This window comes from Rhinolophus hipposideros, assembly GCF_964194185.1.
Source record: "Rhinolophus hipposideros genome assembly, chromosome: 5".
Taxonomy (NCBI): Eukaryota; Metazoa; Chordata; class Mammalia; order Chiroptera; family Rhinolophidae; genus Rhinolophus; species Rhinolophus hipposideros.
The window spans coordinates 32,012,161-32,028,248 of NC_138051.1; the positions used below are offsets into that span (position 1 = coordinate 32,012,161).

General features: G+C 41.9%; 1 protein-coding gene across 1 annotated transcript in view; it reads left to right on the plus strand.

Moving 5' to 3' along the window:
* The window catches only part of LOC308497862 (ryanodine receptor 3), a gene marked incomplete at its 3' end in the record, with an annotated part of 275,261 nt that overhangs the window by 201,059 nt on the left and 58,114 nt on the right, over positions 1-16,088 (plus strand). Inside the window, exons 41-43 of the mRNA XM_081048956.1 lie at positions 622-725; positions 3,632-3,767; positions 15,228-15,408. Of these exons, the coding sequence (XP_080905082.1) occupies positions 622-725; positions 3,632-3,767; positions 15,228-15,408 (421 nt within the window). The remainder of the gene's footprint in view (positions 1-621; positions 726-3,631; positions 3,768-15,227; positions 15,409-16,088) is intronic.

Below are 16,088 nucleotides of genomic sequence, written 5' to 3' on the forward strand. Positions count from 1 at the left end.
ACTGTTCTGCATGTAAACCAAATGAGCTTGTGGAAGACGCAGATACACTCATCTGTGCACATGAAATCTGAAATCTCAGGTTTCCTGTTTATCAAATGCAACCTCAGGCTACCAACCTTTTTGCAAAATGCCACCTGAAGTTTTTCTTAGTTTTAGCCTAAGAACTAGACAAGGAAAACCAAAGACAACATTGGATCTGATCACTGTATGAGCTAATGCTGTTTGAGGCTATTTTTAAATTCTAAGTGGTGCCCCCAGAAATGGGCAAGTCATTTTAGCTTAGTTGTTCAAGTGACATCTGAGTCTTTGAAGTGACCATCAAATGGGGGCCATAAGAAGTTTCATGTTAGAAAAGCACTTGAAAATACGTGTTCCCAGCTGGTCCTGTGAACTGATTTTCAAACTTAACACGTATTCACAATCAGTAATGAGTGTGGAGAGGAAGGATAACAAATAGAACTGTTCTTAAATTGTTCGGGCAGTCCCCTCAGAGAACAGTGATGTGACACAGCTTTAGTGTGTTTGCTGCCCTCTTCTGGCCAATTGTGTGCACTGCAGTCTCAGCTCAGAGAGAAATGGTCTCTCTGCCCCTTTCTCACTCCTTCTTACCTCTTTCCTCAGCCTCTCCATCGATGAGGGGATCCACTCCGCTGGATGTGGCAGCTTCCTCTGTGATGGACAACAACGAGTTAGCGCTGGGCTTAGAAGAACCAGACCTCGAGAAGGTAACTGGCCCTGGGGAGGCCATGTGCCTACTCTTTCCTACCTATGGTGCCACCAAACCAAACAAATGGAGAGCAAAGACTGAGCTCCCATCAGAACCTCTTCCACACGTGGTGGAAATGGGATAGGATGTGAATAACTGGCAGCCACGCGATAGTTAGAACCAGAGCGTCTCCCATGGGTACGTGGACATTTGTGAATGTGGAGGCTCAGCTTCATGGGTCTACATGGAACACTACTGGACACACTTGTGGTTCCTAGTAAGTTCTGGGCCTTATATGTATAAGTTCACATACTAAAGAACGAGGCATGACAGAAAACTGTATGACCAGTATACACGTAAAGAATGCCCACACATCTCCTTTCCATGCACAAACGAGACAAAGCTGAGCTGCCCACACTGGGCCTGTGAACTACAGTCTGGGTGGTGGTGATGAGCGGGGGGCTGATGCACCTGACCTCTCCCCAACCCATCGTGGGACTGTATCCTTGACCGCCTGGCTGACAGAGTAACAGTACACGTGCTGAGGGTGGAGGAGAGCGTGCTGGTGTGGGGGAGGAGGACGAGTCCAAGGTCACCCAGTGTGCCGTGGGTTTCAGAGCGCATGGGAGAGAAGCCCCGAACGCTGGCCTGGGGTCGGGAAGGTCACGGAGAAAAGCCAGGAGCTGAGGGGTACGGAAGCTACTCGGCCCCATTGTTGGGAAGCGCATGCAGGGAATATTTGAGATTCAGAGAGGAGAGCAAGGTGTGCTTGAGAACCAGAAATCTGCATACAACTGGAGCACAGAGTGCTTGGGGGAAGTGTGAGAAATGAGGAGGATTTGTAAGGAATTGGACGTTGTGCTACCATTACTATTAATAATGGAAGTGCATATGCCTACAGATTCCCACAGAATCACTGTGCACCACGCCCCATTCTGAATTAACTCACGTGACCCTCAGAACACGCCTTTTTGTTACTGCCCTCAGTGATAGGAGAGCAAATTGAGACGCAGAGAGATTAAGTAACATCATCAGTGTCGCGGGGTTTGTATCACAGCCAGGATTCACAAGTTTGACTCCAGAGGCCATGCTCTTAGCTGTTCCGTTACAGGACCTCACTGTAGAGCCAAGAGCAATAAAAACCATTGGAGGGATGTAAGCAGAGGAGCAACATACCATGATTGCATTTTAGAAATCACCACCTGGTTTCAGTGAGAAGAACTGATTGAAACAGAAACAAGACGGCCTCCCCATACACACACAGACTCAAATGCTATGCCACCAGCAGTATATTGTAGCAAAGCTGTTTCACAGATGCCGTGTATATTCCTGTGCTCTGCTACTTGTGGGACAGACTTCAGTTAAACTCCGTTATCCATGCATTTAAACAGAAATCAATAGCACAATGTTCCCGGTGGTGAGATGACAACTGATGCCTGTATATAAGAGTGGCCAGTGGTTCTCTTACAACCGGACAGTGGCACAAGACTTAATACTCAGCACCCCTCCTCAGTTGCAGTTCATTTTTCCAAATGACACCGCTCCACAAAGACCCCAAGTGTTCCTTGGAAGATGCAAGTATGACAAGTGGAGGCCAGGGACTAGGAGAGGGGAAAATCAGGGGCTCAGGGAAATGTGTGAAGCGGGATGAGGAGGTTCGCAGCCACCTTTTCAAGTGGTTCTGACAGCTCAATCTAGTGAACAGACTTTATTCAGTCCAGTGTCAGGAAATCACCCAACTTTGGTTCCTTAAGAGAAAGGGAGAGGACCAGTAAATGCTTCCGTTCCTCCCTTCTATTGATCACACCGGAAATTAGAACCTTTAATATTGAACAACAACCCCACCTGCCCCTTTCTCCCCCCACAACACATTCATGTGGGTACTTATTTTAGTGTCTAGTGAAATGCTCTGTACCTGTAACCCTGAAAACTCTGCCTAATCCCTGCCTTTATTAATGTTTTTCCTGCCATTTTAAAGGCCACATCAAATCTAAACTTCAAACAGAATAGTATCCTTACTGGTTTAAGAAGGAAAAAGTGTGACGGTAGTTTATTACTAAGTTTTGACTTAGATTCATTATTCTTGCGAAATGACTTCGAGTATTTAACATCAGCAAATACATGATTCATTTGACAAACATTTATTGAGCACCTAATATGCACCAGGCCCTGGGGATTAAAAAAGGAAAAGACACCATTCCAATGAGTCTTTTGCAGCCTAATGGATTCTCCTCTTCCCCGGTATACATATCAAAGAGTAAATTAAAATAACAACTGTATTTCAAGCAACAATCTATATTTGCCAGGCTTTTGCCTAACACCTTCTGAATCATAGGCTGATTCTAGTATCTTTCACACGATCACAGAACTGAGCTCTTGTGGCAAGTGTCTGGTAACTGGAAGTAAAGAGAGCACTACCAATCCTAGTCCTTAACTGGCCATGGCCTCTTCACTAGTCAACCCAACCTTAACATCCTGACTTTTCACTTTAGACAATTGTTGTTGTAGAACTTGAGTACAGACCCCTGAGTAGTCAAGGGCCCACTGAGAGTCAACCAGTGACTGAATATTTGGTCTTGAAATACCATGGCCAAATGAACATGGCCAGCCTACATCCACCATTATCTCCCCAGACACAGCCTAGGCAGGCCTATTTTTAAATGGCAGCTCCATCTTACCAGAACTAAAAAAACCAGACAACTGTATATTCCTACATAACAGTGATCATCGGTCTTGTTGATGACTTGGAAACAAAAATGAATTCGAGATTCTGCCTTCAAATCTATTAAGTTATGTACTTTAAAAGTCTTGGGCTCTCTCTAGCTTCTAGGGAAGCCCTTCGGGTCCCAGAATTTTGCAGGCTTTACAGCTATCTTGCAAAAAAAAAAAAAAATTGGGTGCTTACTTTTGTACTGCTCTTGGCAGGTGGTGACCTATTTGGCAGGCTGTGGCCTCCAGAGCTGCCCCATGCTTCTGGCCAAAGGGTACCCTGATGTCGGCTGGAACCCCATTGAAGGAGAGCGCTACCTGTCCTTCCTGAGGTTTGCCGTCTTCGTGAACAGTGAGTGCCAAGTGCTCCATGCCCTCCAGACCTCAGATGGCATAACCGTGGGTCCATACAAGGAAAAGGGCATCCTTTACATTGTTTCCTATCCATAAATATGACCAATTCTGCAGGCAGGTGGCCGCTGGTAGAAAAATCTCAGGGAGAAACAAGCCAGACAAGGACCAAGAGAAGTGTCCAGTGAACAGAGTACTGAGCTCTAGGGACAGATTCAGCAAGAAACTCACTGCATAACCTTGGGCTGATCACCTCTTGGGACCTCTTCTCCTGTCAGTAAAAGAGGGGGCTTATTAATATCTTTATCTCACCTATTTCACAGAGTTAAATGCAGCTGTGCCTCCAGATGCTTAGACTATTGGAGGGAGGGAAGAAAAGAAGGAGGGAGGGGTGAATGAATGAATGAAGGAATGAATGAATGAATGAATAAAAATCAAGAATAACTGAATAGTTATAAAAGGTAACTAAACTCCCTCAAAAAAAATGCTATAGCAATCCTAAATATGATTCTTCTTAATACAAGTCACCTCCCATTTATAGTGAATTCCAAATCTACAAATTCTGTAGTTGTCCTAGTATAATGTGCTGAATATACTTTCTTGAAAATGTAACTTGTCTCCTAAGATTCTGTTAAAACACTAATTCATTTATATTTACATTATAGTCATGATCTTTCTGCCTTCCCCAGTTTGAAGTTCCAGGCTAACAAATCCAGCTGGGCTGGTCAAGTGAATTCAAAAAGGCATTGCATGCTACACGTTAGTGCCTCCCACGCCTAGTGATGGGTTCAAACACATTAGTTTGCAAAAAAGGTATTGCAGCTAATAAGCAATCACGGCAGTTGGTCTAAGTATGCGAATTTACCTCAGAATATATTGATGTGATGTGATTATTATATTGCCATCTACTTTTCTTCTTGTGCCCTTGCACTCCCCCCATACCCCTTGCTTACTTTTCTACACTGTAATATACTCTATTTTTAATATTTGAGTGATTTTCATCATCCTGGGTTTTCCCTTTTCCTGCCTGGGTCCCAGACTTTGAGATGTCTGTGTTTTGTTTCCCTTGGTCTCACCCAGCCCGGTGCTTAATCTCCTGTCTTCTGCTTCTCTGTGTATATTCTTCACTATCCCTATCTTTTCGTCACCAGCATTGCTAAACTCCATTTCCTTGGAGACCACTTTCAAGGTATCCTTTAATATTCTGTTCCACTTCCTGTCCAAATAATCACATGTCCAAAATTAATGTAGAGTTACTGTCTAACATGGTAATGCTCTGGACATGGTAATAGAGAAATTGTTTTGTAAAGTAGATTTTGAAGGTTCATAAAGCTCACCTAATGATGTAAATATACTGTATGGCACAAACCCAATCAAGTCAGTACCAGTGTATTCATCTTGCTCACCTTTGCAGTCAGCATCAAGAGCTTTCTGAGTCATTTCATGGGACTGCCACATGGGTTATGAAGGTGAAGGAACCTACTGCAATGCTCCTGTCTACATCTCTTAGGCTGCTTGTGTATGACAATACTTAACTTTCGAACAAAATGTTTAGTCTGTCCCCTTTGCTGTCAGGGTCTTTTATGCCCTTTTAACATATTCTCTATAATATTATTTCACAATGCAACAAACTCTAGCAAGTTGGCCAATCAGAAGGTACACATGCATTTTAATTTAATGTGTATTGTGTCTCTGTAAAATAAAGACCACATTTGGTTTTGCCAAAGGATGTTAGCATCTGCTTTCAAAGAATTCACAGTCTAGTAAGGGGAGCAAGACATGGACAGAGGTCATCATAAGTGGAGTAAGGTGGGGACAGAGTGCTGGACTGCTTCAGGAGGAGAAACTCACATCCTGGAGAGAAGATCAGAAAAAGCTTCGTGGAGGAAGTGATGTGAGAGATGAGCTTGGTCTCATTTCCAGATGCAGAGATGCAGGAGAGTTGATTCAGTGGGGCAGCAGAATGAGCAGTGCCCTGAGCTAACTCGTGCTGTTCTCAGAAAATACAGTGGTCTGTGGGTCCGGATAATAGATACGTGAATGACAGTGGTGACAGATGAGGTTTAAAAGGTAGGTAGGAGATCCAAATGCCAAGCTGTAAAGTTGAGTCTTGATTCAGTGTGCAGAGAGCTGGGGAATCTTTTTAACAGAAGAGAGGCTGATGGGAACCACTGGGAACTTCTGTGCCCATTTTAGGATAACAAGTTTCTGAATTATAATAGTGGTAGTAGGAGTAGCATGGAGGAGATGCATCTGAAGGAAATTCCAGAGGCAGAATTTATAGATCTAGGTGTTGATGATGATTATGGTGGCTGGTCCTGAGTATGTGGAGAGAAAGAAACAGAAGTCACATTGAAGCTTAGAGAACTAAGGGTAGGGAGAAAAGAAATAAGGATGTGAGAAGGAGAAATTGTTTGAGAAAGACGATCATGCACTTGGTTTGGTTTAGGCCATGTTGATTTTGCAGTGTGTGTCCCCCAAACAGAGATGCCCTTAATTGGGGTTATAGGATAGAGATCAATCAGTCAGCAGATTGGGCCTGAGTAGATACGCAGATCATCTGTAATTGAAATGGTGGGAGTAGGCTGTCTCGGGAAAGAGCATGAACAAGAGAAACGGAGAGTCTGAGAAAGAAAATGTTAGAATCACCTTAACAAATAACAGCTAAAGAGGGGCCGGCCCGGTGGCTCAGGCAGTTAGAGCTCCATGCTCCTAACTCCGAAGGCTGCCAGTTCGATTCCCACATGGGCCAGTGGGCTCTCAACCACAAGGTTGCTGTGGTTGCCAGTTCAATTCCTTGTGTTCCTCAAGGGATGGTGGGCAGCGCCCTCTGCAACTAAGATTGAACACGGCACCTTGAGCTGAACTGCCACTGAGCTCCCGGATGGCTCAGTTGGTTGGAATGCGTCCTCTCAACCACAAGGTTGCCGGTTCGACTCCCGCAAGGGATGGTGGGCTGCACCCCCTGCAACTAGCAACGGCAACTGGACCTGGAGCTGAGCTGCGCCCTCCACAACTAAGACTGAAAGGACAACAACTTGACTTGGAAATAAGGCCTGGAAGTACACACTGTTCCCCAATAAAGTCCTGTTCCCCTTCCCCAATAAAAAAAAAATTAAAATAATAATAATATCTCCTAAAGAATGAGGAAAAGGGCTCAAGTACAGCAGAGCACTGTGCAAGAATTTGGGCTGGAGGATGGGGTATCTTGGGTTCAAGTACAGCTCTATCGCTTACTAACTTTGTGAATATAGGCAAGTTACTAAAACTTTCCTACTCTCAGTTTTTTAAATATATGTAAAATAGTGCTAACAATAGCACATACCACACAGTTGTTGCGAGGCTTAAATGAAATAATCTGTTGAAAACTTAGACTAGCACAGTACCAGAAACATAGTATGCCTGCAGTTGTGTTAGTTGTCATTGTTGTTCATGATCCTTACAAGAGTATTAGGTCATCTGAAATAGGAAGACTCTAATAAATAGATTCCTTGAAATCTGAAAGCCCTTTATAATTCTTCACGTCTAAGAGGCGATCGATCGCAAAGAACTTCCTGGCCACTTTTGTGGCCTCCGCTCAGCAGTGAAGGATGAAGGTGTTATGGGTGATCATGATGAGTGATGGGGATGGTCATGGTGGGTGATGATGATGTGAGTAGGGATAGGGGTGATGGATGGTGACTGTGGGTAATGGTGAGTGATAGTGGGGGTGGTTAGAGATGATACTGGGATATGATGGTTGAGTAGTGGTCATCGCGGGTTTTGAGGGTGATTGAGATGGGTGGTGGGTAATGATGGTAGGTGTGGTAATAGTGAGTTGTGGGTAGCGATGAGCAATGGTGGCGGTAGTCCTAGTGATGGATGTTGGGACATTATAGTTGGGTGGCGGATGATCATAGTGGGTTGTAGGGATGACTGGTAGGTGGTAGTGAGTGGTGATGGAGTTGATGAGAGCGGGTGGTAAGGACAGTGGCAGTGACGATAACTGCTCACACTTACTGAGCGTGAACCGCCTGCCAGTCACTGTTCAAAGCCCTTTTAAGTGTATTTACTTACTTACATAATACAAAAATACAATGAAATAGGTACACTTACCTTCCTCATTTTACGAAGAAACTACCTTGCCCAGAATCACATGGCTCATAGGATTTAAAGCAAGGATTTGAACTAGAGAAGTTTGGCTCCAGAGGCCAAACAATAGTCAAACCATTATGCAATATTGTCTTGATGGCACTGTCTCCCCGAGAAACAAGGAGAAACAGCATTTTCTCCTTTGAGTTTGTCAAAAGCTTTGGCATTATTACATTACTGTTCAGTGCTAATGTTTTTTAAAACACTTTTTTAAAACCCTAATCAAAAGCTCTTGCTCTATCAAAATAATAAAACTGGAAATTTATTTCTCACATTTTACTAGTCTTTCTTAATGTTTGTATTAAATCTTCTTAAACAAGATTCGTCTTTAAAAGAACTTCTTAAAGCATATAATTTTCTCCACTTTATTTTTATTAACTTGCTGGTAGCCTTGGGGTGTGTTTAACTCTGAGAGCAATGAAGTTGAGAAGCTCCTATTTACCCAGCAGTTGTAAATCCTATAATCAGTTTAGACACAGATATTTCTGGGTGTCTGATTAATCCCTTCCTAATGTAGATTCCAAGAAGGAAAAGATTTCTTACCAATCCACAAGAAGAAGGGAAACAGCTATTCTGTATTCCCTTTGAGTCCTTGGAGTGTTTCAAGGATATCTTCCCCAGGCTACAAACTTGGTTGTAAAGAACACAATATCTCCTAGCTTTGCTGAATTTCTCTAGGAAGATTTATCATCAGTGACCATAACTTAGGCATGCATCCTATGACATGTAAAGAATATATGAGAAGCTGTAAGGAGTGACAAGAGACATGCTCTAGAAAGACTACCCTGAAGTCACTTACAAATTAAAGCAGGAAACAGAGCAAAACTAAGTAGAATTAACAGAAACATACAAGGAATAATTACTAAAAATTCTGTAATCAACCACACCTACCTCCATATTGACATATGTGACTGTTGGCATGCCAGAAGTGATGGTTCTTATTGGAATCTGGTAGAGTGAATCTAACAATGCCTGGGTAAGAAGGCAAGTGTTGAATAACACATTGAAGAAAGAAATGGACATAAATTAGCAGTAATGTAGGGAGAGCCAACTGATGGGCCTTTGAGCTGAGAGACATAAATCTTTTAGGATATGTCAATTATATCACAGTAAAGCTGGAAAAATTATTTTAGGGTCAAGAGTACAAAGTAGCACGTTAGCTTTGAAGGGCATAGTCAGTAAAGATGCTTAAAAGAATCCGCTGGTTTATTTCTGTTCATGTATTCATGTTTTTAGAATCAGAAAAGATATAATAATCATTCTTCAGTGTGATTGGTACTGAAGACTGGGGATAGTTCTCAAATGTACAATACAATTGGAAAGTTCAGCAAACTTTCAAAAAAAAAACCAATGTTAAAAGATTTAAATAACAGTTTAAGACAGTTATGAACAACATTGCAGTGTTATACTCAGAAGACCCTTCAGATTAGGGTGGTGAGAGCAGAAGGTAGAATGTGAGATACATTTGAAATATGGCTAGTGGGAATTGGGTACTTAACATCCGTGTTATACCTTTTCACGGATTATAAGGCGTGTGCGATCTATTCTTCTGCACCTTCTTCATTCTCCCACTGGACCTTCTTGAATCTGTATGCCTGAGAAGGGGAAGGAAATCAGTCAGTGGGGTCAGGTAAAGGGTTATAGAGACAAAGACAAGGAAATCTGGAAAATCTCCATCTGGAAAATCTCAAAGTGAAACAGCATCAAAGCCCAGAAATAAATAATCAAAACAACACAAGTAATAGAAAATAAATTACGCAAAGAAGCCAATGGCAAACCAATGCTCAGAGCACTAAAATTCGGAAATCCGCCTAAGTGAAAGGACATTTGGCCCTGTTCTTTCCATGCTCGGTAATTGTTCATCAGTTCTTCTCTATGGCTCCCTGGTGGGTCCCAGCAGCAGTACTGACTGAGCTTCTTAGCAGTGAGCTCAAGTGTCCAAAACTCATATATTTGTGGGTTCCTTATGAGTCATTTTATTGATAAGAAAAGACAATGAAGTCTGATACCTAAATAAAATTGCAGATTTTAGCTGAAATATTAAAGCACGGCAAAACCTGCTTCATCAACATTATTCACACAAAATGGCAGTATTATGAGCCTAGCGCTCATCACAAATTGATTTTTATCAACTCGATAAGAATGCCTATACTTAATGGGTGGGCTCTAGTCTAACTGAGCACCTCAGTTCTGATTCCAGGCTTCAGTATTACCCAAGTTTTATTTCACATATTCATGAAAAATCCATAGACCCCAAAATTCTAGATCCATGGACATAATTGTGAAATGATTCTGATATTCAATACTGGTCTCCAAAATGCTTGGGTTACTGTGTCAGTCCACCCTGAAAGATTTTCATTTAGTCCCTTGGCTTCCAATTCCACCTATATGCTGGTCATCCCCCAAATGTACATTTCCATCCTTTTTCTCTTCCCTAAGCCCCAGACTTGTGTATCCAGTGGCCTACTTGATATTTCACTTGACAGTTGAACCAGGCATCTCAAATTTTGTACATCTGTGGCTGAATTTTAATTATCTACCCCAAACCTATACCTCTTAAGGATCCCCCTCTTCCTTACTAGCACAACCAACTTTGCAGATATTCAAATCAAATCTTAAATGGCATCCTTGATTCAACCTTTTTCCCTTATCGCTACATTCAAGCCATCGAAAATTCTGTTGATTCAATGTCTAGAAGGTATCTGAAATTCATCTACTTCTGTCCATCTCCACTGGCCACATCCTACACCAAGATGTCATTATCTTTCACTTGGATGACGACAGTTGCATAGGACTGGTTTCCTTGCTTATATTCTCAGCCCTATATCAGTCAGCCTCTGCTGCACAAAAAATAACTTCATAATTTCAGTGGCATAGACTAACAAGCGTTATTTCTTGCTCACTTAGCTGCCAGTTGGCTGGGGAACTCTGCTGCAGGTCTGTGGATCTGTTTGGTGTGGCTCTGTTCACTTGTCTCATTCTGGTGTCCAGGTTTGACTGTTTTCTTCACTACTTGTCCTCTGTTCCTGGATCAGCGACTAACATGTATAATGGGCTCAATGAATGATTGAATTAATGAGCAAATGAACAAAGAATCCCTGGAATGTTCTCTGTGCTGTAATGGTAGTTTATCGACATATCCTCAGTTCGCTTCCCAAGCTAGAAGGCACTAAGGAGGAGATCCTATGTCCTGACCTCTTGCAATAACTTGTTTATACTAGTTGGCTACCACCATGTTAAGGTTGGCTCTTACCCAAAAAGAGGTATTTATTGAGTCCTGGCCATCACTCTGCCTTGTAATTCTCTAACTTAACTAAATGAGAGTATCTGTAGACTCATTCATGGTGGGCTCCCAGTACTCTCCCTTTTGCACTAGGACTGGAGTGGGAATATGTTCATTTCCTTAGGACTAATTGAAATCTGAGAAATTAGTCTCTTGGAAACAGAGGCTAACAATTGGTTCAGTAATGTAGTGATGGATAGTCACCCTCAGCTTTCCATCCAATCATTTCACACATCTATTGAGTCTCAATGGAGTCTGTTTCTTTATTCAGAATATATTTTGAATGCCTGTTATATGCCAGATGTTAACGAGATGCTTGAGCATACAGGGTTAGATAATTCAGACATAAGGCCCTGTTCTTATTAAATAAACAGCCTAGTGAAAAAAACCGACACACACAGACACAAGCAATTCATTACTTATACTTGTGTTCAAACGCTTCAAGGAAAAGGACAATGTGTTTGAGAGGACCAGGTTCTTCTGAGGCTTCTAAGTTGAAGCTCGTTCAAAAGGATGAAGTGGAGTTACCTAGGTAAAGGTTTATGTCAAGAGAATGGGAAGGAAAAGAGTATTCCAGGCAAATGACCTTAAAACATGGACTGTAGTTAGAATAGAGAAAGAAAAGCAATGGGCTGAAAGTAAAATCATTTCATCTTTACTAATAGTCCCTGTGGTGAAATGACAGCTTCAGGGTAAAATGGGGTCGAATCATTCCATTTCCTTCAGACTTCTCAGGAATGTAGAAAAGAAGATCGTAATGTGAAGATAGTGTTGAGAGCCCTTGAGGAAAGGTGCTGTGAACATTCACACTGTTATTAAGCTCATTATTCATTTTGGAACTCAAGCAAAAGCATTATTGTAAGCCCTTGGGCAAAAGTAATTTACCTCAGATCTCTCTCCCCCTTGAAAAATGCCCTCAGGGTCAACATTCAGCTTCCCTACAGTGGATTTGGTTGCCAGTGCAGCCTGCTGAGCTACAGGTAATTAAGAGGAGAATGTTCTCTCTTCTAATCATGCCATTCCCTGTACCTTATGAAGCCTTTGGAAATTCTTTTCATGGTCCCCTCTCTAATTGACAGCAGGGATTGTACCTCAGTTCCTTCCTCTTGCAGGGTGCCCTCTGTGTCCCCCACAAATCAGTAATCAAGGAATGGCTTCTGGGTTAGTTGGTGGAGCCAACTTAATTAGCTGAGGTCTGAAAACCTGAGATTCAGATAAAATAAGGCAAATGTGGCAAATAAATCTTAATAGCATACTTAGTATAAAACTCATAGTCTGGTTTTCCAATTCTATTACATACTGTGGCCCATGTCCCATCAAACTCCATGACGCTGATGGCTGTGGGAAGAGCTAAGTTGAATTCAGCATGCTGGTCAAGACTCTGGCTGACCCACAAGAGTTTCCATCCTGAGAACTGAAAGAATCAGAGCGTGATATTTAAATAAGCTGATTAACAGGTTTTTTAACACTTAAAATCTCAAAGTTTTAGCTTCATTATCCTCAAAATGAAAAATAGGAGGGTGGGTATATGTGCTACATGATAAGTTTGGGGGGCCAAAAATATTTGAAAGCAGTTAACTATGAGTTTATAACTAAGGATATTTGCTTGCAAATATGTTCATTCTCCTGGCGTTTTTCTTGAAGTGTCCCTCCTGTGATTAAACTCTGTCAGGTATAAATGTTCGGAGCAACTTACAGGAAAGCGTGGCCGTAGACTTCGCATCGGCACTTTATCTGAGCTCTTCCACAAACTGCACAGTGTCATTCAGCCTCTCGTTGGCTTCTCTTTTCATCAGTTCTTTCTACTTTACCATTATTGTGATTTATTTTACCCTTTTACCATCTCCTGAGAATTTTCCTAACGTGGATTTTGGTTGAATAAAAACAAGTTCTTTTTTGATGTTATATATTGGATGAAACTTGAAGAAAACCTTCTTTACAAAAACTGTAGTCTTGAAGGATTGAACTATAAAGCAGTGAAGGCATACTGATGGGCTGTTTAAATTCAGTTTAATAAAAATTCTTCTGAATCAAGTACACAGTTCTAAAACTTAAAGAGGTATATATTTACAATCTTGAATTTTACCTGCAGTGCAAACGGCCACGTGATTTAAAAAGGGCATCAGGGGGCCAACCTCTAGACCAGGACTATGGCTGTGATATATGGTCGGCTCTCCAGGGCTGTGAGACAAATCGAATGTGTTCAAGTATGAGTTTGGTGAGAGATGAGCACAAGTTTTAAGCATTAGGATAGCAAACTCAGCTCCTCTGAACCTCCAGACGTGACGGGAGAAATCTCTGCATATGGGTTAAACCAATATACTCACTCTAATACTAGAAGAGGCATGAATATCTATCTTAACAGGGCAAATGAAGCCCAGTGAGATTATTCAGTGTGCATACTTACACAGCGATTTGCTAAAAAGCTGGCCTAAAAAGCCAGATTTTCTGGGTTCCCATTGTAATGCTCTACTCACAACGCTTCTAAGTCAATTTCATTAAAATTTTTATTAAACTGAACTTAAACTCCTGTGATGGTTTTAAAATACATCTATGAATTCATCAGTGCTCCTCCCTTCTAAAGGTGAAGTCTCATTCTTCTGTTGAGTGTGAAATGGACACAGTTAATCCCTTCTAATGAATAGGATTTGGGCGAAGTGATGATATGTGACAGAATTTTAAAAGGCATTGTAGCTTCTGCCTTAGTCCCTCTCTGGGAGCATTTGCTCTGTGGGAATCCAGATGCCGTGCCACGAGAACCCCCAAGCAGCCCTCTAGGGAGATCTCCATGGTGAGGAACAGAGACCTCCTGCCAACAGCCACATGAGTGGGGAAGCTGATACTCACATCCAGTCAAGCCTTCAGAAGACTGCACCTTGTCAACATTTTGGCTGCAATTTCAAGGGAGGTCCTAACCCAGGACCACCTAGCTTAGTCACTCCCAAATTCCTAACCTACAGAAACTGTGAGATAATAAGTATTGTTTTATAGCCTGCGAAGATTTGAGGTAATTTTTTATGCAAGCATAAGTAAGGAATACAATAGTATAGCTCTCAAACAAGTGCAACCTCTATTATAGAGCTCAGTCCTCCAAGAAATATCTAATGATTTTGTGGAAGAGTTTTTCTTCAGGCTTTATCCAATGTGCAACATCAAAAGAGTCTTATCTTTGAGTTTTGGTCGAGAGATAAATTCTCAGACACAAATTCAGCTTTCATCTGAGACAGAAGGGGTGTTTTATGAAGTTGATTGAATAGCTGTACAACTGCGTTTGACTCTGAGTATTAGCTCTGAGAAGCATTGGCTGTCTCTCTCTCCATGTGACAGTTCCACTGCTCCATCACTTCATTTCTCAAGAAATGAGATCCTGTCTTAGTTGTCTATGGTGCTTCCAAAGAGAAATACCAGGAGAATACAATTCTCGAATGTCTAGCTTCCCACAGAGCTGTTTTAGGAATAACTAAGACAGCTTTACCAAGTAAGTTTTCATCTGGAGAAATGATTTCAGAAGTGCTCTGAGGTCCATCCACACAAACCTGATTGTTCTGGAGTAGGTATTAGACTATGAGAATACAGCTCAGGAGCTAAGGTGTCACTTCGCCAGATGTTAATTGAGGTTTGAGTTACCATTCTACCTCCTCTCCAAGAAGAAAGGAAATACCTTTTAACCTCCCCCTCATGGCATTAATAAAGATATAAAGTAGTTTATTCTCTAAGTCACCTGTGAATGAACCAATAATCAGTGGAAGACTTGGTAGTGTAGTTTTTGCCCTTTGAGGACCTAAATATCATTAAATAATATGAACAGCACAAATTCCTGAACTGAGAAATAAGATTCTGATTTGTATGTGTTAGTCATAATACTCCAACTAAACAGATTCTGACCCAAATTAGCAAATTTCACCTCTGTCTCTGTTATTGTTACCTCCTAATCTTAAGAGTGAGTGACCAGCTGAGTCGAGCGCTATTCTCCCAGCCTCATCAATTAGAAATAAATTCTGGGGTTGTCCTTTCCAATGAGAGGGAAATAATGCCTCTTTTTCTTAGGTGAAAGTGTCGAAGAAAATGCTAGTGTCGTGGTCAAGCTACTCATCAGACGCCCCGAGTGCTTCGGCCCGGCCCTGCGGGGTGAAGGCGGGAACGGTCTGCTGGCAGCCATGCAAGGTGCCATTAAGATCTCTGAGAACCCAGCCCTCGACCTCCCCTCTCAGGGATACAAGAGAGAAGTGTAAGTGAATGAAATGGCCTTCTGACACGGATGTGATTGGCAAGCTCCCAAATATTGTCTGTACATGGACTGTTCAAGAATTGTCAATAACTTCCCCCTGACAGAGAAGGCACAGGTGCTTCACAGTTGTGCTGAATACATTTTCAATCACTTTGTCAAGCACGTTGTTGTCTTGACTCTCCCAGTAAGCCTAGCAATCAATATCACCTTCACCCCCTTTTGCTTTCCCTACTCTAGTTAGACGACTTGGCAAAATCAAGAAGCTGGCGAGCTCTTTTAGCAGCATTGCGCTCCCTACAACGTGCCACAGGAAGAAGCTGAATAGAGGCTAAAAGACCTGGACCAGCAAGGTCATGGTCACTGGTTAACTCCAGCCTGTTCCCTTCAGCATCTTAAACCTTGGTGTCTCATCTCATACCTCACTTCTATTATAAAAAGCGATAGTACTCTCGACTTCCTCTTCGGAAAGTGTTTTTGATTTAATTCCTTAGGTTAAAAAGAGCTGCAGGATATGAAAAATCACAGCATTACTAATTTTGGTATTGAAAAGTTAAGGCGACAGTTGGTGAATTAGTGGATTGTGTTGTGCCTTTCCTTCTGTTATGTCTTATGACCATTTCCCTTTCTTTTATCACAGCCTTAGACTAGACCCCAGAATCTAGATAATGGGTATAACTCAA